General features: G+C 40.8%; 1 protein-coding gene across 1 annotated transcript in view; it reads left to right on the forward strand.

Annotated features, from left to right (window-relative positions):
* Window positions 1-8,593: 8,593 nt before the first annotated feature.
* BBS5 (Bardet-Biedl syndrome 5) overlaps window positions 8,594-14,707 on the forward strand; it is a 25,497-nt gene continuing 19,383 nt past the window's right edge. Inside the window, exons 1-2 of the mRNA XM_011221378.3 lie at window positions 8,594-8,743; window positions 10,951-11,033. Of these exons, the coding sequence (XP_011219680.1) occupies window positions 8,685-8,743; window positions 10,951-11,033 (142 nt within the window). The 5' untranslated portion in view covers window positions 8,594-8,684. The remainder of the gene's footprint in view (window positions 8,744-10,950; window positions 11,034-14,707) is intronic.

Raw genomic sequence — 14,707 nt, forward strand, 5'->3', positions numbered from 1 at the left:
TGCCTCTCCCCCAACTTGTGCTCTCTGTCTCTCTCTCTCTCACTCTCTCTTATATATAAATAAATAAATAAATAAATAAATAAATAAATAAATAAATAAGAATGAGTTTTTAAGCATGGCATACTGTTCTTGACAGCATATATTAATTGCTGTTGAATATTCACAAATTGAGAATTTTTGTGTTTCACCCAGCTGCTAAGCAGTACATTCCTTTTCAGTGATATAAGGAAACATCATTTCTTAATGTATCCTCTATGATGTCTAGGATTGCATCCCATAGAACATCTAATAAATAAACCATAACGTTTCATTTTATTTTGCATAAGCTTAAAATGTTTAAAGTTTAAATGGATTCCACAACTTCTTTATAGTAAGAAAATCCTTGTTCAACAAAAGAACAAAGGATTCCATAAATTCAACATCTCAGTATACACATTAATTCAAAATAAAAATTTTCATAGGAACATTGAAACCATCTAGTAGCTCTTTTATATTTTAAAATAGCTTATAGTAAAAGCTACTCAGGGGCTTGTGACATGTATTTAATAACTGTCTTCACATAGAAGCTAAGGAATAGATCAGAGTTAAGGAACAGATCAACCACTTGGAAAAACACAAATATAATTACTTTTTCCTCTAAAGGCTTTTTGCTTAGCACCCATTTTCTAGTAGTTGGACTTCGAAATTTGTTTCAAGTGCAATAATATTATTTGGTTATAAATATATTTCAATCAATGTTGATTGCCACCTAACTGAACAGAGTAACATATTTGTATTAATGCATATTTTATGTTACATAAATTCTAGATTTTATATTTTTTAAATATTAAAGTTATAAAATATATTTTGGCTTACTGAATGTCTTCCTAGTAAGACATGTCTTCTTGGCAGAAAGAATACCAACTACTGGGGTATCCAATATATTACGAACACATAATAAAAAGTAGAAGCTGACACCTTGGAGGAAAGATTACCATTACCTATGAACTCTCAACATTAATAAAGGTGATCATTTTAAAAAGGAGATGAGTGGAGTAGAGGGAAGAAGAAATGACTCAGTGACATAAAGGTAACAGCTAGTTTCTATTCTTGTTTTGACTTTCCTATCTGTTTTTTTTTAAAGATTTTATTTATTTATTTGACAGAGAGACACAGCCAGTGAGAGAGGGAACACAAGCAGGGGGAGTGGGAGAGGAAGAAGCAGGCTCCCAGCGGAGGAGCCTGATGCGGGGCTCGATCCCAGAGCACCGGGATCACGCCCTGAGCGGAAGGCAGACACTTAACGACTGCGCCACCCAAGCGCCCCTCCTGTGGTTCTTTGTTACCCAANCCTCCCAGCGGAGGAGCCTGATGCGGGGCTCGATCCCAGAGCACCGGGATCACGCCCTGAGCCGAAGGCAGACACTTAACGACTGCGCCACCCAAGCGCCCCTCCTGTGGTTCTTTGTTACCCAGGCTCTGTACTGTCTTTCACTGGGCTCTAAGGTCATCATACGTTTCCCCCCTCATGCCCTTAAGTTTGCTTTTAGAAATAAATATAAATAGGTATTTTTTTTATGGAAGTAGAATTGACATACAACATTATATTAAAACAGGTGTTCTTGAGCAACCCTAAAGGTCCTTGTTGGCAACCCTTTCGGGACCCCTCTCACTCTTGAGAGCTTTTTCTGTATCTTCAACTTAATAAACTTCTATCGCTCTACTCACACACACACACACACAAATAGGTGTTCTTGAAAGAAGTGAGCAGGCAAGACTAGATTAACCAATGGTACTAGAACAACTGAATATCCGCAAGCAAAATAAAGGAAACTTATGGGGAGCAAAAATGAACCTCTGCCTTTCCTCACACCATATGTAAAAATAACCTGAACCAGATCATAAACTTAAATGAAAATCCAAAACTATAAGACTTCTAGAAGAAAATAGAAGAACATCTTTGTGATCCTGGGCTGGGCATAATTTCTCTGAGAAGACACACACACACAAAAATATTAAATAGGAAAGAAAAAAGTGATAATTTTCATTAACATTAAAAATTAAAAACTTCTGCTCTCTGGAAGACAAACATTAAGAAATGAAAAGGCAAGCCTGAGACCGACAGAAAATATTCACAACACACATATGTAACAAAGGACTTTGCTCTTACAAAATTCAATTGTAAGAAAACAAACAATGCCCTAAAAAAATGTGAAATGACATAAACAGTTACTTTATAAAAAATACTTACAAGTGGCTGGTAAGCACAAGAAAAGATGCTCCCAACACCATTAGTCATCAGAGAAATACAAGTTAAAACCACAATGAGATACTATATACCCACAAGAATGGCTAAGATGAAAAAGATTGACAAGTAACGGAGATACATTGTTGGTGGGAATGCAAAATAGTATAATGTTTGGAAAACAGCTGGCAGTTTTTTAAAAAGTTAAACATACACCTATCATATAACACAGCAAATCCACTCCTAGGTATATTTACCCAAAAGAAATGAAAACTTACATCCACAAAAAGACTTGTGCATGAATGTTCTTGGCAATTTTATTAATGACAAAAACTGAAAATGACCCACGTGTCCAAAAGGCGAAACAAAGTACAGCATATCTAAAAAATGCAATACAAGAGAGCAATAGAAAGGAATGAACTATTGACAAATGTAAACAATATGGATGAACCTCAGGGTGCCTGGGTGGCTCAGTCGGTTAAGCATCCCACTCTTGGTTTCCACTCAGGCCATGATCTCAGGGTTGTGAGATTGAGCCCTGAGTCAGGCTCCGTGCTCAGCACAGCCTGCTTGAGATTCTCTCTCTCCCTTTTCTTCTGCCCTTTCCCCCCTCATTCTCTCTCTCTCTCAAATAAATAAATTTTTTCAAAAAATGGATGAATCTCATAACATGCAAAATATTGGATGTTGTATGTAAGTGATGAACCACTAGGGACACCTGGGTGGCCTAGTTGGTTAAGCATCTGCCTTCGGCTCAGGTCATGATCCCAGGACCCTGGGATCAAGTCCCACATCAGGCTCCTTGCTGAGCAAGGAACCTGCTTCTCTCTCTGCCTGCCGCACCCCCTGGCTTGTGCTCTCTCTCTTTCTCACACACAAATAAATAAATAAAATCTTTAAAAAAAAATAGTGATGCACCATTAAATGCTATACTTGAAACTAACATTACACTGTATGTTAACTAATTGGAGTTTAAATAAAAACTTGAAAAGGAACAAAAAATTATGCCAAATAAAAGATACCAGATCAAAAAAGTACATATTCTGGTCTTAACTAGTATATACATACAATTTATTACACCATTTATATAAAATTCTAGAACATTCAAAATTAGTTTACAGTATGGCAAATTTTATGTTATACTTATTTTGCCACAATAAAATAATGAAAAAGAAAAACAACCTACAGTAATAGAAAGCAAACGAGTAATTTCCTAGGACCTGGAGTTGACTGCAAAGCACAAGGAAACTTTTTGGGGTGGCAGAAATGTTCTATAGCGTCATTATGGGAGTGATTACATGGGTACATACACTTGTCAAAATTCACTGGATAGCACACCTAAATAAAATAGATGCATTTTTGTATGTAAACTATACTTCAGTAAAATTTATTTAAAAATTTTAAAACAACAAAATTTTAAAAATTAAAACACACACACACACACAAACTTTCCTTACAAAGCGAGGAGAAAAAAGAAAGTCTAGGGAACAAAAAATATGAAGTTCCAGTTACAAGTACATTGAAGAGTAGGTCTTCATTTCAATCTTCATTACAAAAGTCCTACTGTGATGTCAGTGTATTAACTTAATATTCCTGCACAATAAATTATCACAATCTTAGAAATTTAAAACAACACAAATTTTTTGTATCACAGTTTCCATGGGTCAGGAGTCTGGGCTGAGTTCATTGCTTAGGGTCTCAACTGAAATCAAGGTGTCGGCGGGATGTGATCTCATCTGAGGCTTCAGGTTCTCTTCCAGGCTCATTTGGGTTGGCAGAATTAGGTTCCTCATGGTTAGATGGCTGGATTTTGCTTTCTTGCTGGCTCTCTCAGCTCCTAGAGGCTGCCCTTAGCTCCTGTCCCTATGGCTTTCTCACAACTTGGCTACTATTTCAACAAATCCAGCAGAAAAATCTTTAAGGTTCACCTTTAAAGGTTCACCTGATATGGTCAGGCCCACCACAGACAACCTCCCTTTTTGATGAATTCAAAGAACATTAATCACATCTGCAAAATCTCATCTTTGCCACTTAACACAATCTCATGATGGGGCTGATACCCTACTACATTCATAGATTCTTCTATGCTCAAGGGAAGGAGATTACATAAGGTATGCACATAAGGAGGATAGGCATCTTGGGGCCATTCAGAATTCTGCCTACCATAGTCTGCCCTCTGGCACTCAATAATTCATGCCCCTCCCAAAGGAAAAAAATATTCACTCCCTCCCAAGGTTCCCTGCCCCTCCCATTACACTGGCAGCTCAGAACCCATGATCTCATCATCTAAATCATCTGTATGTGGTGCAAATAACGCTCCTGGGTATAATCCATTAAGCACAGTTCTGCAAAGCACAATTCCTCTTGGCAGACCTGGGAAACAGAAGAGACCAGTTGTCTGTCCCCAGTGCTCCCATCACACAATGGTGGGCCAGGCATAGAAGAACAGTTAACAATATTTCAGTTCAAGACTTCCATCCTTGCCTTTTCATGAAAGATAGAACATACTTGCTGGTGAGTAATTTTATCAGCCTGCTTCCTAACAGAACTCTGCTGTTTGTAGAGTAGCACCACCTTTGATTCTACAACCTGTGCTAGTTCTCTGTTGTTGCATGTAACAAATTACCACCAATCAGCAGCTTAAAACAACAGACATTTATTATCTCCCTGTTTCTGTAGATCAGAACTACAAGCATGGTTTGTCTAGGTTTTCTGCTTACGGTCATGCCAGGTTGCAATCCTGGAGCAAAGGGTTCATCAGAAGTTTTACTGGAGAAAGATCTGCTTCCAAGCTCATTCAGGTTGTAGGTAAATCCCCATTCCTTGCACTTATATAACTGAGGGAACTGGTCCTAAAGGCCATATCATAGCAGCTGTCTTCTTCAAGGCAAGCAGGAGAGTCTTGCCGCAGTCAGCTAAAATCAAGTCTTACCTAACAACATAATCATGGGAATGATATCCCATCACTTTTACATCCCATCACTTTTGCCATATATTGGCTACAAGCAAGTCACAGGTCCTGCCCACACCTAAGGAAAGGGGATTATACAAGGGCATGACTCATTGGGGGCCACCTTAGTATGTTCCTTTGTCTCCATTACTTTCTTCAACCTGAGAAAAACTCCTACCGTCTTTCACATTTCTAGTATTTGGCACAGAACCTAACACAGCGGAGCTCTAGATAATTTAAAGCTGCAGTTATCAAACCTATGATTTCAGGACCCCTTTATACTCTTAAAAACATTATTCAGACTTAAAAAATTTATTGAGGACTGAAAGAACTTTTGTTTATATGGGTTATATGTACTGATTTTTTAAAAATACATATATTTTTTATTTTGTATTATTATTAACATATAATGTGTTATTTGTTTCAGGGGTACAGGTCTGTGATTCATCAGTCTTACACAATACACAGAGCTCACCATAACACATACCTTCACCAATGTCCACCTCCCAGCCACCCCACCCCTCTCGCCCCCCTCCACTCCCGCAACCCTCAGTTTGTTTCCTGAGATTAAGAGTCTCTTATAGTTTGTCCCCTCTCTGGTTTCATCTGTTTCATTTTTTCCTCTCTTCCCCTATGATCCTCTGCCTTGTTTCTCAAATTCCACATATCAGTGAGGTCATATGATAATTGTCTTTCTCTGATTGATATATTTTGCTTAGCGTAATACCTTCTAGTTCCATTCAAGTCGTTGCAAATAGCAATATTTCATTTTTTGATGGCTGCATAATATTCCTGTGTGTGTGTGCGTGTACCACATCTTCCTTATCCATTCATCTGTCGATGGACATCTGGTCTCTTTCCATAATTAGGCTATTGTGGACATTGCTGCTATAAACATTGGGGTGCAGGTGCCCCTTTGGATTACTACATTTGTATCTGGGTTAAATACCCAGTGGTACAATTGCTGGGTCATAGGGTAGCTCTATTTTCAATGTTTTGAGGAACCTCCNGTGGACATTGCTGCTATAAACATTGGGGTGCAGGTGCCCCTTTGGATTACTACATTTGTATCTTTGGGGTAAATACCCAGTGGTACAATTGCTGGGTCATAGGGTAGCTCTATTTTCAATGTTTTGAGGAACCTCCATACTGTTTTCCAGAGTGGCACACCAGCTTGCATTCCCACCAACAGTAGGAGGGTTCCCCTTTCTCCACATCCTCACTAACATCTGTCCATTCTCTGACTTGTTCATTTTAGCCATTCTGACTGGTGTAAGGTGGTATCTCATTGTGGTTTTGATTTGTATCTCCCTGATGATGAGTAATGTTGAGCACTTTTTTATGTGTTTGTTGGCCATCTGTATGTCTTCTTTGCAGAAATGTCTGTTCATGTCTTCTGCCCATTTCTTGATTGGATTATTTGTTCTTTGGTTGTTGCGTTTGATAAGTTCTTTATAGATTTTGGATACTAGCCCTTTATCTGATATGTCTTTTGCAAATACCTTCTCCCATTCTGTCAGTTGTCTTTTGGTTTTGTTGACTGTTCCCTTTGCTGTGCAAAAGATTTTTATCTTGATGAAGTCCCCAATAGTTCATTTTTGCCCTTGCTTCCCTTGTCTTTGGCAATGTGTTTAGGAAGAAATTGCTAAGGCTGAGGTCGAAGAGTTTGCTGCCTGTGTTCTCTTCAAGGATTTTGATAGATTCTGGTCTCACATTTAGGTCTTTCATCAATTTTGAGTCTATTTTTGTGTATGGTGTAAGGAAATGGTCCGGTTTCATTCTTCTGCATGTGGCTGTCCAATTTTCCCAACACCATTTGTTGAAGAGAATGTCTTTTTTCCATTGGATATTCTTTCCTGCTTTGTCAAATATTCATTGATCATAGAGTTGAGGGTCCGTTTCTGAGTTCTGTGTTCTGTTCCATTGATTTATGTGTCTGTTTTTGTGCCAGTACCATACTGTCTTGATAATTATAGCTTTGTAATAAAGCTTGAAGTACGGCATTGTGATGCCATCCGCTTTGTTTTTTAATAAGACATTTAAAACTTCACTTACTGGGGCGCCTGGGTGGCACAGCGGTTAAGCGTCTGCCTTCGGCTCAGGGCGTGATCCCAGCGTTCTGGGATCGAGCCCCACATCAGGCTCCTCCGCTGTGAGCCTGCCTCTTCCTCTCCCACTCCCCCTGCTTGTGTTCCCTCTCTCGCTGGCTGTCTCTATCTCTGTCAAATAAATAAATAAAATCTTTAAAAAAAAAACTTCATTTACTGATTCATTAAAAAGTAGTAAACTCATTATATGTTAACATACATAGTATTTTTTTTAAAGAGTTTATTTATTTACTTGAGAGAGAGAGTGAGAGAGAGAGAATGCACTCTGAGCCAGGGAAGGGAAAGAGAAGCAGACTCCCCATTGAGCAAGGAGGCAGAAGCAGGACTCCATCCCAGGACTCTGGGATCACGACCCAAGCTGAAGACAGACGCCCAACTGACTGAGCCACCCAGGTGCCCAACGTATGTAGCATTTTTAAAAATAATTACATTATCCAAAAAACTGTGAGAAGAGTAGCTTTGTTTTACATTTTTACAAATCTTTTTCATATCTGGCTTAATGGAAGACAGCTAGACTCTCATACCTGCTTCCATATACAATTACACATCATATGGCCTCTGGAAAACGCCACTGTACATTCAATGAATAAATAAGTTACGAAGGTAAAGAATGTCTTCGTATTATTGTGCGTATAGGCACACCTTGTAAGTGCCCTGAAAGAATCATAAGGAACTCCAGGGATCTCCAGGTCACACTTTAAAAATCACTGCTTTAAAGAATTGTCAGAAGTTGGGGGAAGGAAGGCGTTTTTAATTCATTCGAAAAGTTTTCGAGTGCCTACTCTGTGCCAGCTACTGTTCAAAGCAAACTAGATAGATCAGGTCCTGTCCTCGGGGTGCTCAGGGTACAGTGACAGAAAGATCAGGGACCGCCTCTGCTGACATTTGAGCTGAGACTTAAGCGACAGAGGTCAGGTCATGCAGAGATCTGGGGAAAGAAAGTTCCTGGCAGAGAAAGGGGGCCCTGCCTCGCTGGAATGCAGGCAAAAAGGATCGGGTAGCAATAAGTCAGACAGGTGGGCAGGACCAGATATGGCCGGGGCCGGGTAAAGAATTGAGAATTTTAAGTCTAAATATCTTGACTTAGCAAAATGGCGGAGAGCGTGGAATGTCTTAAGGATGTGTGTTTGGAGGCTAGGAAAGTCAGTCACTCAGAGGTCAAGCACACGCTCCTGGGCCCGGGCCAGTTTAGCTTTTCCGAGCCGTCCAACCCGGCCTGGAGCTTCAAATCCGCTTAATGACGCGACGGGGCGGGGGGAAAGCGCGCACCCTACCTCAGGAAGCTTGGATCTCGGCGCCCGCCGTAGACGTCGTGACAGAGGCGGCCCGTTGCCTGGGAGCCAGCGAGACGCCACTCGGCCTCCGCCGCTGTGGAGAGTGCCACCGTTGGGCCTCGGTCACCATGTCGGTGCTGGACGCGCTTTGGGAGGACCGGGATGTCCGCTTCGACATCTCCTCGCAGTGAGTCGCTCCCGGGACCTGTAGAGGGCGCCGCAACGCGGTTTCAGGAGGAGCCTGTGCCCCCACTGCTCACGGCCCTCGCGAGAGCGGGAGGAGGTTTGAGCCTGTGGTCGGCTCTCCGGGAGACCCCGGACTGGCCCGGGGAACTGCGGGAACGCTTCTCAATTAAACCGTTTTAGTGCAGTGCGATCCCCGGCCCCGACCTGGCCCCGGGCACCTATCGGGAAGCTGAGCCCAAATACATCCGGGACCATCTAGGGCTTGGGGGTCCAGTACACCCAAGTGAGCTTGGAGTGCCCAGTTTCCTGTGGTGCAGGAACGTTCGGCAGGGACTCAGGAGACCAGGGTTCTGAAACTAGGTCTGGAAAAGCGACACACATTGTGGGCCCTTAGGCTTCGTCGTCTTAAGCTTGAGCCTCTCTGCCTGTAAAACAAGGGAGGTGGGAATAAGCGTTCTCCAAAATTCCTAACCACGCAAACTTTATTTCCATGATAAGCTTCCATCTCGTTATTCATTTAAATCACCAATGGGAAGAAGGAGCTACTTTTTGGAACCTCTCAACGTTAACCCTGGGTTGTTATTGTTGTTTTTAAAGTTTTTTGGGGAGAAGATATTTGCAAAAGACGTATCAGATAAAGGTCTAGTATCCAAAATGCTTTAAAGAGAGAATACTTAAAATCCTCCTACCCAAAGGCCAAGGGGGAAAATTCGCCCATTGAGATATTAACTGTTGAAGACCGTGAAGCTAAGGTTCTAGGGTTAATGATATGAAGCTTCTTAGCCAATTTTTATGATTCCTTATCATGACCAAAACATTAGAAAATAAAATAATTTCCCAGGCTTAGTTGTGGCTAGATATCTAATACTAACATGGTCTTAGATCCTTTAAGAAGTTGTGAGGGAAGGAAATTTATAAAATTATGAGTGATGGTTACATATTGCACACATTCTATGACATTTATTACTCTCGGAGGGTTCTTAATCCAAGCAAAGGTCCATTTCATGAAGGTTTCCATTTTACTGAACATTTAGCAGATGCTTACTTATTATGTGCTAGGTACTGTCCTGATAGCTAGAGATATGAAAATAATAGAAAATGATACACCTGCCCTCGATTTTAGTGCAGGAGATACACATAGACAACTATTTTTTAAAATGTGGTAAATACCATCCTGGAGAAAAATGAACAAAAAGATGGGGTATCATAGAAACGGAATAGTTCATTTTGCCTGGGGAAGGCCTTGAAGAAGAAATAATATTTGAGTTCAACCCTGAAGATTGGGCAAGGCCTTGTCAGGGTAGACAGGAGAGTATTCCAGAAAAATAAGAAGACTAAACAAAACATTAGGAGCAGAGTCTTGGAAGTATAAACGTCATTGGCTGGAAGGCAGGGTCGGCAGGTAGAGGATGGAGGAACAAACAGAAAGGTAGATTAGCCAGGTTATAAAATATTTAGCTGAGGATTTTGGACATCATTTTCTAGGCAGTGGGATGACATGGAAGACTCTTAAGCAGGAAAGTTATGTTGTGATCATATCTGTATTTTTAGTAGGTAATTGAGTCAGCTGTATGGAGAATGTGTTAGAAGGCTCTACCACATATTCCGCTAGGTTTTTGTTTGTTTTGGGACACTCCGGAATGCATTCTGTCAGTCAGCAAACTATTCTTCACTCTTTATTTCCTTTTATTCCCTGTATCTAATTGTTTACCGAGTCCTAACAATGCTTTGCTTTAACTTGCTCCTTCCGTAACTGCCTGACCACATTTCCTCTATTCAGAAACCTCTGTGGGTTCTCCATTGTCCACAGGACAAGGCCCATACCTATCCAACTAGCGTTCAGAGGTAGTGGCATATATTTCTCACTACCTCTTAACATGAATCTTCCTCCCTAGCCAGGCCCATCTTTCCACATTCTCTTGTCATTTCTTTTTTCTGGTCTTTAATCATGGACTCTCCTCCCTCTCTCTCTTACTTCTCCAAATCCTACCTCTCCTAGTTCTGGTTTCTCTACATGTCCTTGGTCATTGCAGGCCCCACTGGTCTCCAGATTCTTAAAGTTTTTAAGCCCTTATTTTCAAAAGCATGAGCATTTGGTACTGTATCATTTATACTCTTGGCTGTTTTATATGCATATGTCTCTTTTCTCCCTAACTAGATTGCAAGTGTGTATAGTTGTAGCTATTAAAGCCTTGATATTTATTTTAGACAAATGAAAACAAGACCTGGAGAAGTCCTTATTGATTGTTTAGATTCAATTGAAGACACCAAAGGAAATAATGGGGATAGAGGTGAGTACATTTCCTAATATGTTTTATATTTCTGGTTTGAGTTAAAATTGTTAACTCATAGGGGCGCCTGGGTAGCGCAGTCGTTAAGCGTCTGCCTTCGGCTCAGGGCGTGATCCCGGCGTTATGGGATCGAGTCCCACATCAGGCTCCTCCGCTATGAGCCTGCTTCTTCCTCTCCCACTCCCCCTGCTTGTGTTCCCTCTCTCGCTGGCTGTCTCTATCTCTGTCAAATGAATAAATAAAATCTTTAAAAAAAAAAAATAAAAAAATAAAATTGTTAACTCATAATAGCTGGAGAATAAGATATGAAACAGCATTATATGTAACTGTAATTGTGACGGTGAAAGAGTTAAATCCACATTAGACTTTTCTCAGACTTAAGCAGAAGAAAAGATGGGTATTATACCTGTAGCCAGAGAATACAGGTTCTTCCTCAGAACTTTGGTCCTTCAGTAAATCTCAGTTTTGACATCAGCTCTCTCCAACATAACTGTTAAAACTCCGGGAATCCCTGTTTGTAAGGGGCATGGGATAGTTCTGACTTTTGAATCTGCCTCCCCACACAAAGAATGTGAGGGCATGGAACATAAGTAGGTCATAGCTGTGCTATCTGGAGCCATGCTTCCTTTTAAGAAATCCAAGAGTAATTCACAATCCCCCGAGACTGACACCTGGAGATGGACATGTGGAGAGCAAATTTAGTGCTATATTATAAAGTCTATTTGTAGGTTAAGCATGCAAGTCCTGTGAGACATCTATGTACGTCACTGAGGAGCAGCCAGAGTTGGACTCTGGAGTTCCTCTCAAACTAAATTTCCCAAAGTCTGGAACTTTGAAAAGTCCAGGCTGCATACAACAGCTGTACATAGAGCCAGTGTCCAGTGACCAGGTCTTGGAAGCATCACTGTTGTTTTTGGAAAAAAACGGGATGAGTGGGCAGCCTAGTATATCTGAAAAGGTTTTTTAGAGGAAAGGAGGTTTAGGAGGATGGGTCATAAACCTCTTACTGAAAGAAGAGTAAGTGGGGGGAAAGGAGCAGACCTCTTTCAGGTGAGAAGTATCAGTAAATCCTAGAGTCTGCGCAGTAACCCTCATCAGAACATGCCCATAGCCTTTCAAGTGGCCACTTGCTCTCTGCGTCTTTCTTCTGGTCTGCTCTGGGGTGGAATGTGAGCAGCAGGCTTAGTTTTGGGCCTTTCTTCCCTGTGAAGGGCACCTATCACCACCAGCTACAGGCAGAACCTGTCAATGGCAAGGGCTCATCCTTAAAAAAATGCTTAGATCACATTTATGAAATGCTTCCTGGTGTCGGCCAGGCCCAGGTGAGAGTGAGGTATGAGGGTTTAGCAACAAACAAGAAGTCTTAGTCTGTGCCTTTGAGGACATTTGAGGGTGGAATAATAATCTCTAGATACCTGGATCTTGACAAACCTGAATTAATTTAAGGAAGCCAAGAGAAAATTTGGTTGTTCTACAGACTGGCAGGAACTCTTATATAACAGCCCATCCACCAGTCCAGACAAAGACTATGGCTTATAGAACATTTTTCAATTCATTGAGTACTAACTGAGTGCAGAATCTTATACTAGCACTTTGGAATAGAGAGAGCAAAACACCTTCCTGGCCAGAAGTATCCATCACGGTGAGTGCCTAAAATCTTCCTATTCATAAAAATAACTGTATGTGTACTCACCTCTGAAACAATTCCCTAGAAAATGGAATTTTACAGGAGTGTAATAGAGCTTCTGGTTAATAAGAAGGTAGAAAAGAGAAGGGGACTCCTGCCTTCTAGCCTTCTTCTTCCCTTCCTTTCCAGCAGTTTGAAAATGACCAAATTAAGGCATTCATTAAGTTCAGTTCATGTTAAAACGATAAATACCCCCAAAAGATTAGCACATTTAATCCATATCAACTGTAAGTACGCTAACATGAAATTATCAGATTAACTTTGCACATTGAAGCTGTATGGGAATGAAACAGCCATATTTCAGTGTTTGAGATTAGGAAAAACAAGGACAATTATATTTTATTTTATTTATTTATTTTTTTTAAAGATTTTATTTATTTGACAGAGATAGCCAGCGAGAGAAGGAACACAAGCAGGGGGAGTGGAAGAGGAAGAAGCAGGCTCATAGCGGAGGAGCCTGATGTGGGGCTTGATCCCATAACACCAGGATCACGCCCTGAGCCGAAGGCAGACGCGTAACCGCTGTGCCACCCAGGCGCCCCAAGGACAATTATATTTTAGTGTTCAGAAAGACAGAGAGAAAAGTCCATGCCTAGGACACTGGGTTTGTAACTATAGGATGAGGACTTTCAGCAAGAAAGAGGCAACATAAGAATGCTAGAGATTTGTAGGAAATGCATCAAGAACTGAAAAATAGGTAATCAGAATTGGTCAGTGGCTTTACTTACCACTCCATAATTTTTCCTGGAATCCTCTAATAGACAAATATCAAAAAGAATCAAAAGATGTCCTGGGCTTATAGCCCAGTTGTGGAGATATAATGTTACTTACATGAAATAGTGTAAGGAAAACATAGATCAGTGTATCTATAATAACAAAATAGTTTGTCCACAAATAGTCTGTCTTGCTTATGCCACTGGCTTACATTTGTCCCTCCAGGTCCAGTACCCATCACCCTTTCCTCCTTGCCCTGGGAAAATGACCTGTACAGACTACATCGAGGGGCTCCTTGTGCACTCTAGCTTTGGGTTGGTAGAGCCATGCCGGAAGATCAAAGGGAGGCAGGAGAGTGAGGTCTGGGTATTTATCCCCTTGTTCTTTCTCCTCAAGGTATTCAGCTGTGCAGGACTTCCAGATTTGGCTAACTGTTCCCTATCCTTTTCCCACTGGGCCTGGGGTGGTAACAGGTTTGCAGCACTCACTTATGGTTCCTGACAACCCCACTCATACCCTTGTAATAAGTCCTTTTATAAATAAACCTCGTTATTCTAATTTGAGTGTGCCATCTTTTGTCTGTTTGACCCCAACTAATAGATGCAGTGTCTACTCTTCTATGATCTTTAGTGAACCTTATACTCTGGCCATGCTGGGTTATTTATTTTTTTGTCAAACATAGTATGTTCCACAGTTTCTCTTGAGAATGCCTTCCTTTATTTTAACCGCCTTATCCCATCTCACTCTAGCATTCCCACAAGCTGAGTTTCTCTGATTTTGGATATTCTAGGGGTTTTCGGGGAGGAAGGAGAATTACCTGGCTATAGATTACTCATCAAAATAATTCTATGGTTATAATTTGTTGAAGAAATGTTGGTTAAACAAAGTTAAGAGAGTTTTATTCAGGATTATCACAAAGCTATGCTAATATGTTAATTGTATTATAAATCTGTAAGATACATAGTTTACCATACCCAGATTTACTTCACTTTTTTTTTCTAGAGCATTTATAGGGACTGCTGTTTCATAAGACACACTTTGAGAAATGAAGTTTATCTAACTCTGTATTTCAGTTAAGAACATCAGTCTGAGGTTAGGAATGAAAAACATAGGAGAGGTTAAGATGGCGGAGGAGTAGGGGACCCCTTTTTCAGCCGGTCCCCTGAGTTGAGCTGGATAGGTACCAGACCAGCAGGAATATCCACGGAATCAGCCTGAGACGCAGGAAGATACATCTGGATCTCTACAAATGAACATCTCCAGCGCTGAGTAT

Source organism: Ailuropoda melanoleuca, chromosome 2 (genome assembly GCF_002007445.2).
Source record: "Ailuropoda melanoleuca isolate Jingjing chromosome 2, ASM200744v2, whole genome shotgun sequence".
NCBI lineage: Eukaryota > Metazoa > Chordata > Mammalia > Carnivora > Ursidae > Ailuropoda > Ailuropoda melanoleuca.